The following is a 9,301-nucleotide window of genomic DNA, read 5'->3' on the forward strand; positions in this document are numbered from 1 at the left end:
GTTACTCCAGCTTTTGTGTCTATCTTCCCTCCACAGATGCTGCCTGACTCACCAAGTTCCTCCAGCACTCTGTGTTTTGCCCAAGATCCAAGCATCTGCGGTTCCTTGTCGGCTTTATGAATGCCAGCTTTTCTATTCTGAGATTGAGATCTGCCTCATGGTGAAGGCATGAGATGGAGGATTTGATTGGACATCTGGATTACATCTCAGTCCTGCACTACCCAATCACATTGAGCGCTTGGCAGCAAGATGTCTGCCCACCTTCCCACACAATTTATTTTCATTATCTCTTCGCTGGGACAGTTTCCCAGAATTTGTGGACCTGAAACTTCAAAAAGACTTAATCAGCATTAAACACTTCCAGATGCACATCCACTCCGTCATGCTGACTCATCACCAGCTTCAAGATGACCCAACCATAAAACACCTGCTCCACTTCTTAACCAACAGCAAGGAGAAATAGAATTTAGACACAATGCTGAAGTAATTCAGCAGGACAGGCAGCATCTCTGGAGAGAAGGAATGGGTGACGTTACAGGTCGAGGCCCTTCCTCAGATTAGAAATAGAATTTATTTTACGCACACCCACACACACACGGATAAGTGCCTGGAATGAGAGGCACAGATAGGGTAGACAGTCAGAACCTTGTTCCTCAGATAGAAATGTCAAAGACTGGAGGGCGTAGCTTTAAGATGAGAGGACCTAAGTTTAAAGGTGATGTGCAAGTGATATTATTTTTTACACAGAGGGTGGTGGATACCTTGGAATGGGCTGCCAGGGGTGGAGGCAGATACGATAGTGGTGTTTGTTTCAGAGGCTTTGAGGGGGGATGGAGTTTGAGTTTAAGAGGGGATGGAGGGATATGGATCATGTACGTTTAACTTGACGCCATGTTCAGTATGGACACTGTGGGCCAAAGGGCCTATTCCTGTGTTGTACTGTCCTATAACACTGCCAGGGGAGGTGGTAGAAGCAGATGCATTAGCAACATGTAAGAGGCTTCTAAACAAGCACATGTACACATCTGGGTGCAGGTAGATAGGGTTAGTTTATCTTGGCATCATGTGTAAGAAAGAACTGCAGATGCTGGTTTAAATCGAAGGTAGACCCAAAATGCTGGAGTAACTCAGCTGGACAGGCAGCATCTCTGGAGAGCAGGAATGGGTGACGTTTCGGGTCGAGACCCTTCTTCAGACTGAGTCCCGACTCGAAATGTCACCCATTCCTTCTCTCCAGAGATGCTGCCTGTCCCGCCCGCTGAGTTACCCCAGCATTTTGGGTCTACCTTGGCATCATGTTCAGCGTAGATATTGTGGGCTAAAGGATCTGTTCCTGTGCTGCGCTGTTCAATGTTAAAATTCAGCAGAGTTTTAATTAACGGCAGGACAGGCTAAAGAGGCCAACAGACTCCCCTCCTCGAGTTTAAACACCTCCTCTGCCGATTATTGCAACAACTACACGAGGCGGTTGGTGCTTTATCGTCTGAGGCAGAGGTTGGGGCAGCTCTGAAGGACGAGAGTGCACCATCTGTATCAACAGACACTACCGGGAAGGGGGCAAGGCATGAAACAGGCTCCACATGCAGGAAGAGGCGGATGCCAAAGCATTCCGTGAGCACAGGCCCACAGGTTCCGAAGTGGAACATTTCTGGAAATGTGCTCCTCAAAATAAAATTAATGGCAGCTGTCATTGCCCCTAGCAACTCAGCTGTCTGTAAAACCCACTTACATTCCCAGACAAAGCACTTAGTCATATTGCACAGAAACAGGCCCTTCAGCCCCACACGTCCACGCCAACCAACACGCCCCATCTATATCCCATTTGCCTGCGTTCGGCCCATATCCCTCTAAATCTTTCCTAACCATGTACCTGTCTAAATATCTTTTAAATGTTATTAATGTACCTGCCTCAACTACCTCCTCTAACAGTCCGTTCCACACACCCACCTGAGTCGCCCCTCAGGTTCTTATTACATATTTCCCTTCTCGCCTTAAACCTATATCTTCTGGTTCTTGATTCCCCTACTCTGGGGGTAAAAGATTCACCATATCAATTCCCCTCGTGATTTAATACACCTCTATAAATGAACAGGGGTGAAGGATGGGGAGGTTGCAGATGGACAAGAAACAAAGCCATGGGCAGAGCTGTAGGTGGGGAATTATTGTTTGCTTGGTTTTTTCGTGTGTACATATGTGTTGTATATTATACATGATCTATCTATAGGTGTATTTGTGAGTATGAACTTTTTCCTCTCTTGTTTATTATATTGTTTAGTGTAGAATGTTTAGATATGCTGTGATGTTGCTGCACTGTTCTATCAGGGACACATGACAATGAGACACGACTCTTCATTTACAGTGGAGTGAGTCAGCCAAGAGACCTCACTGCAGACAGCAGTAAGGGGCCAGTGAGTATGAGGCCGCGTGCTGACAATATGCAATCCGTGTGCAGCCAAGGATGAATGAAGATCTCTGCAGGGCAGGTAAATAATCCAATCAGCCTCCTGTACCACGGCAGCTGAATGATTGTACTTCAGCAAGTTAGTATTTAAGACCTGTAATGTTTATTGACATTACAAAATCAATGTAAAATAAACAGTTTTTAATATGTAAAGTGTCAGGGGTTTGAGGAGGTGGTGTTTAGGAACTGTTAGCATGGTTTTCTGGCGTTGCAATGATTCCCAGGGCAGCAGTGGCCGTCATCCCTACTTGTCAGCCTTCTGCTTTTTCTGCGGTACCTTCAGGATGGACAGTTTCTTGGGCGCGTTGTAGCTGGCCTTCATGGTGATGTCATGCTCAATCTTGTTCCTGATAGCAACCTCCAGCTCCTGCAGGGGAAGGTCAGAAACCAGAGATCAGACACATGCCGCACTGAACCCACTCATACCCACACTCATTACTGAACCCACTCATACCCACACTCATTACTGAACCCACTCATACCCACACTCATTACCTTTACAGTTAGGTTTATTATCAGTGTGCTGAGGTACAGTGAAGAGCTTTGTTTTGCATGCTATCCAATCAAATCAGAGAATAGTACACATGAATACTATCAAGCCAATCTCAAGTGCACTAGGTGGAGCATAGGGGAAGATACAGAGTGCAGAATATAGTTCTCAGCATTGTAGCGCACCAGTTGCAGGCTTGCCCGAGACACCCGTGGACAGGGAAACAGGTGTCTTCCCATTCCTCAACAATGCACACTAATGTTCAGCATTTTGAAGATGTAAAAAGGAAGCAAGGAACCGATCTGCGAGACTCTGGTGAAACACCAACAGTGGCCGTGAGTGTGTTGATGGCCAATGATCAGGTATGGTGTACTCAGCTGTGAGTTTGTGGTAGGGAACACGCCGACCAGGATCGCCAGTGGCAGCAGCTGGAGTCTAGGCCCAGGGTGCTGAATATCTCCCTTTAAACTCACGGAGTTCCGTCTAGTTTAGAGATGCAGCGCAGAAACAGGCCCTTCGGCCCACTGAGTCCACACCGACCAGCGATCCCCACACATGAACACTATCCTACACACACTAGGGACAATTAACACATACATCAAGCCAATTAACCTACAAGTGTTTGGAGTGTGGGAGGAAACCGAAGATCTCAGAGAAAACTAACGTGGTCAAGGGGAGAACGTACAAACTCCGTATAGAACGCACCCATAGTCGGGATCAAACCCGGATCTCTGGCGCTGAAAGCACTGTAAGGCAGCAACTCTACTGCTGCGCCACAGTGCCAAGTTGGATGGATGATTTATTATACTATTGTGTAATATGACAAAAAGATGATATTATTGGGAGTCACATCCTAGCATGGATAATCCACTGAGTACAACAGCCAGGAAATTATGTACACACCTGACGTGTCGCTTACAGTTCTAGACGCCTCATTACAGGAAGAATGTGCAAGGTTTGGAGAGGCTGACCGGAATGCTGCCTGGGTTGGGAGACATTAGCTATATGGTCGGAAAGAATTGAATAGTTTTTTCTGGAGTGCTGGAGGTTACTCCAGCATTTTGTGTCCATCTCCAGCTGCCTATCCTTGCTCACTGGCTACCTCTGCTGGCAGAACGACAGCACTGCAGGTGTGAACATTCATCCAGGGTGAGAACACAAATCGATCAAGTGTGTGGGTAGGGTCACAACCCAAAACGTCACCGATTGCTTTTCTCCAGAGATGCTGCCTATGCTGTCCGACCCGCTGACTTACTCCAGCCTTTTGTGCCTATTCACAAATAGACCAAGACGCGCTGCTATTTAGAGAATAATTAGCCCACAATCCCTGCTCCCGGGGGAATGCCGAGAGGAAGTGTTTCATCCCCTTGGTTGTCAGAACGGCAGGAACGTGGAACCTGCTGACGGGAGCGGCTGAAGGGAAGAGGGAAAAAACATCTTTGGGTAGGTGGATACTTGGGCTGTGCTGAGAGACACTAGACATGAGGGGTGTGGATTGGATGGCCCAAATGGCCTGGTTCTGGCCTTACATTCTCCGCAAGGCAACAGAGTTTTAGTTTAGTTTATATTGTCACGTGTACCGAGGTACAGCGAAAAGCTTTTTGTTGCGTGTTATCCAGTCAGCAGAAAGACTATACATGATTACAATCAAGTCCTCCAGTGTACAGCTATAGGATCAAGGGAATAATGTTTAGTGCAAGATAAAGTCAAGTAAAATTCAATTAAAGATAGGCTGAGAGTCTACAATGAGATAGGTAGGAGATCAGGACTGAGCGGATGGTTCAGCTGCCTGATAACAGCTGGGAATAAACTGCCCCAGAATCTGGAGGTGTGCATTTTCACACTTCTGTACCTCTTGCCTGATGGGAGACGATGAGGTTGTTTTGCATGATGGTCTGGGCTGCATTATTCCACCCACTCCCCCCTCTCTGCACCCTCCAGTCAGAGGAGAGAATCAACTCCTCGTCAATCTCATGCCAAAGCTTGTGTTTCTGCCGTAACTCGGTGACCAGCAGGCACAGAGTGAGTGGCATCGAGTGAGCTGCAGACACACTCTGTCCCTGCATCGTTCAATGCTCCAACTCTGCATAAGACTGGAGAGGCCAGGGTGGTGTGTACGGTTCTGACGTCACATTACAGGAAGCAGCGGCAGCAAGAGAGGGCATTAATGCCACACAGACTCAATGAGAGCGAGACCAAGCCGCACTGATCAGGAAGATCCACCTATTCTGTTTCTAAGCTTGATATTGATATTCTGTGACAGACACTTCCATGATGCAGTGTTTCCCAGGCACTGCTCCTGCGTGATCATACATGAATCAATTCCCAAGTAAATACCTTCTTCAGTTTCTGTTGTTTAATCACTTGCTTCTTTTTGGGAGCAATTACTCGCCCTGATGGGATCAAGAAACATCATCACAAGAGAGTTATCAACGCGATAGATCTTCTCAGTGCAACATCTTATACAGAATCCCACAAGGTTTATTAACATGTGCATTTAACACTATGTGTTCAGGCAGAACAGGTATATCACAAATTGTACTCATGCATCACACACAGATATTGTCTTTGCCCTGCAAGTATCAGCCTCAGCTCTGTGGAAGCAAGGGCCAGAGGATCATTTGGACAGGTACATGGATCGGAAAGGTTTAGAGGGATATGGGCTAAATGCAAGCAGGTGGGACTCGTGTAGATGGGGCACCTTGGTCAGCGCGGACAAGTTGGGCTGAAGGGGCGGTTTCCATGCTGTCTGACTAGAAGTCAAGTCCAGTATTGCAAAAATAAACTGCCAAAACAGAATTTCAGTTGGAGGAGGGCTTGATTGCTGGAGGTGGAGATTCAGATGTGGGTAAACGGACGACGTGTTTCTCAGTCTGGCCATCACCAAAAATAGGTCGCGAAGGTGATAAAGGGGGTGTGTGGAATGCTTGCCTTCATCAATTATGTGACTGAGGACAAGAGGTGGGATGTAATATTACAGTTGAACAAGACTGTTGGTGAGGGCGCTCTGCGTGCCGCGATGTAATATTACAGTTGAACAAGACTGTTGGTGAGGGCGCGCTGCGTGCTGCGATGGGCGCCGAGCTACAGGGAGGATGTGATTGAACTGCAGACGGTGCAGGAGAGATTGACAGCAGGGGTGGAGGGCTGGAGTTATCGGGAGAGACGTGGCCATTACCCCGAAACACTGAGGCTGAGAGGCGATTATAGAGCGAGGGGCAGAGAGTCTAAAACCTGAGGACACAGGTTTAAGGTGGGGGGGGGGGAGATTGAATAGGAATGTGAAGGATAATTTTTTCACACAGAGGATGGTGGGCATATTGGAACGAGTTGCCAGAGGAGATAGTTGAGGCTGGGAAATGTGCAGTCATGGGGGGAATGTGCAGTCATGGGGGAAATGTGCAGTCATGGGGGGAATGTGCAGTAATGGGGGAAATGTGCAGTCATGGGGGAAATGTGCAGTCATGGCCCAACGTTTAGTAAACAGGTGCATGGATAGGACAGGTTTGGAGGGATTTGGACCAGAAGCAGGCAGGTGGGACTAGTGTAGCTGGGACACGTTGGCCAGTGTGGGCAGGGGTGGGCAGGATGGGCCGAAGGGTGATTATAGAGGGGCAGAGTGTCTAAAACCCGAGGATGCAGGTTTAAGGTGGCGGGAGATTTAATAGGAATGTGAAGGATAACTTTTTCACACAGAGGATGGTGGGCATATTGGAACGAGCTGCTAAAGGAGGTAGTTGAGGCTGGGAAATGTGCAGTCATGGGGGAAATGTGCAGTCATGGACCAACGTTTAGTAAACAGACAGGTGCATGGATAGGACAGGTTTGGAGGGATTTGGACCAGACGCGGGCAGGTGGGACTAGTGTAGCTGGGACATGTTGGCCGGTGTGGGCAGGGTGGGCCGAAGGGCCTGTTTCCACAAATCCTTTCCATTCGTCACTTTAATTCACGTATCTTGTCCTGTTGACAAATTAATCTCCCTCCTGCTGGGATCAATAAAGTTCTATCATGTCAACAACGGAGCGGCCCCGAGACCCCCCCCCCCCGGTGACCAGCCACCCCCTGGTCTTTCTCCCCTCTCCCCCACCCCTCCCCTCCCCCTCTCTCTCCCCCCCTCCCCCTCTCTCTTTCCCCCCTCCCCCTCTCTCTTTCCCCCCTCCCCCTCTCTCTTTCCCCCTCCCTCTCTCTCTTTCTCCCCTCCCTCTCTCTTTCCCCCCTCCCTCTCTCTCTTTCCCCCCTCCCTCTCTCCCCTCCCCCTCTTCCCCCTCTTCCCCTCCCCCTCTCTCTCTCCCTCTCCCCCTCCCTCTCTCTCTCCCCCTCCCTCTCTCCCCCTCCCTCTCTTCCCCCTCCCCCTCTCTCCCTCCCCCCTCTCTCTCTTTCCCCCCTCCCCCTCCCTCTCTCCCCCTCCCCCTCCCTCTCTCCCCCTCCCCCCTCTTCCCCCTCCCTCTCTCCCCCTCCCCTTCCCTCTCTCCCCCTCCCCTTCCCTCTCTCCCCCCCACTCTCCCTCTCCCCCCTCCCTCTCTTCCCCCTCCCTCTCTTCCCCCTCCCTCTCTTCCCCCTCCCCTTCCCTCTCTCCCCCCCCACTCTCCCTCTCCCCCTCTCCCCCCTCCCTCTCTCCCCCCCCACTCTCCCCCTCTTCCCCTCCCTCTACTCCCCCCCCCCACTCTCCCCCTCTTCCCCCTCCCTCTCTCCCCCCTCCCTCTCTCCCCCCCCCACTCTCCCTCCCCCACTCTCCCTCTATCCCCCCCCACTCTCCCCCCTCCCCCACTCTTCCCCCTCCCCCTCTCTCCCCCTCCCTCTACTCTCCCCCCCCCCACTCTCCCCCTCTCTCCCCCTCCCTCTACTCTCCCCCCCCCCACTCTCCCCCTCTCTCCCCCTCCCTCTCTCCCCCTCCCCCTCTTCCCCCTCCCCTTCCCTCTCTCCCCCCTCCCTCTCTCCCTCTCCCCCCCCCCCACCCCTCCCCCCCCCACTCTCCCCCCCCCACTCTCCCCCCCCCCCACCCCTCCCCCCCCCCCTCTTCCCCCTCCCTCTCCCCCCTCCCTCTCTCCCCCCCCCCACTCTCCCTCCCCCCCTCTCTCTCCCCCCCCCCCCACTCTCCCCCTCTCACCTCCCTTCCTCAGCCCGCGGCTGTGGCCCCGATCCCCGCCCACCGGCCGCTTCCGCGCCGCCAGCTTGAACCGTCCCTGCGCCATGCCGCCCGTGGCCTGCCGGGATACTGGAGGTCCTCCAACGGGCAACGGGGAGGGACCAGCGCCCGGTCACGGGGAGGTCAGCCGCGGCGCATGCCGGGACAGAGAAGGTCAATCCACAGCGTCACAGATTGTAAAAGAATGGGGGGGGGGGGCTGGGGGAATGTGTAGTAATGGGGAAGGCGCAGTAATGGGGGAAGGCGCAGTAATGGGGGGAAGGCGCAGTAATGGGGGAAGGCGCAGTAATGGGGGGGAATGCGCAGTAATGGGGGGAAGGCGCAGTAATGGGGGGAAGGTGCAGTCATGGGGGAAATGTGCAGTAATGGGGAAAACGTGCAGTAAAGGGGGAAATGTGCAGTAATGGGGAAGGTGCAGTCATGGGGGAACGTGCAGTCATGGGGGAACGTGCAGTCATGGGGAAATGTGCAGTAATGGGGGGAACGTGCAGTCATGGGGGGGAACGTGCAGTAATGGGAGGAATGTGCAGTCATGGGGAAATGTGCAGTAATGGGGGGAACGTGCAGTCATGGGGGGGAACGTGCAGTAATGGGAGGAATGTGCAGTAATGGGGGAATGTGCAGTAATGGGAGGAACGTGCAGTAATGGGGGGAACGTGCAGTAATGGGGGGAACGTGCAGTCATGGGCGAACGTGCAGTAATGGGGGGAATGTGCAGTAATGGGGGGAATATTCAGTCATGGGGAAATGTGCAGTAATGGGGGAACGTGCAGTCATGGGGGGAATGTGCAGTAATGGGGGAACGTGCAGTGATGGGGGAATGTGCAGTGATGGGGGAATGTGCAGTAATGGGGGAAGGTGCAGTAATGGGGGAAGGTGCAGTAATGGGGGAAGGTGCAGTAATGGGGGAACGTGCAGTAATGGGGGGAATATTCAGTAATGGGGAACGTGCAGTAATGGGGGAAATGTGCAGTCATGGGGGGAATGTGCAGTAATGGGGGAACGTGCAGTGATGGGGGAATGTGCAGTAATGGGGGAAGGTGCAGTAATGGGGGAAGGTGCAGTAATGGGGGAAGGTGCAGGTAATGGGGGAAGGTGCAGTAATGGGGGAAGGTGCAGTAATGGGGGAAGGTGCAGTAATGGGGGGAATGTGCAGTAATGGGGGGAATGTGCAATAATGGGGGAACGTGCAGTAATGGGGGG

At 52.0% G+C, this 9,301-nt stretch overlaps 1 protein-coding gene across 1 annotated transcript; it reads right to left on the reverse strand.

Annotated features, from left to right (window-relative positions):
- Window positions 1-2,541: 2,541 nt before the first annotated feature.
- c37h19orf53 (chromosome 37 C19orf53 homolog) lies at window positions 2,542-8,202 on the reverse strand. The gene is made up of 3 exons (XM_078429360.1): window positions 8,060-8,202; window positions 5,289-5,344; window positions 2,542-2,828 (listed from the first exon to the last, which is right to left on the reverse strand). The coding sequence occupies exons 1-3, from the start codon at window positions 8,142-8,144 to the stop codon at window positions 2,706-2,708; spliced, it is 264 nt and encodes an 87-aa protein (XP_078285486.1). The 5' UTR covers window positions 8,145-8,202; the 3' UTR covers window positions 2,542-2,705.
- Between the last annotated feature and the right edge of the window lie 1,099 nt (window positions 8,203-9,301).

The sequence above is a fragment of the Rhinoraja longicauda genome, chromosome 37 (genome assembly GCF_053455715.1).
Source record: "Rhinoraja longicauda isolate Sanriku21f chromosome 37, sRhiLon1.1, whole genome shotgun sequence".
Lineage (NCBI taxonomy): Eukaryota > Metazoa > Chordata > Chondrichthyes > Rajiformes > Arhynchobatidae > Rhinoraja > Rhinoraja longicauda.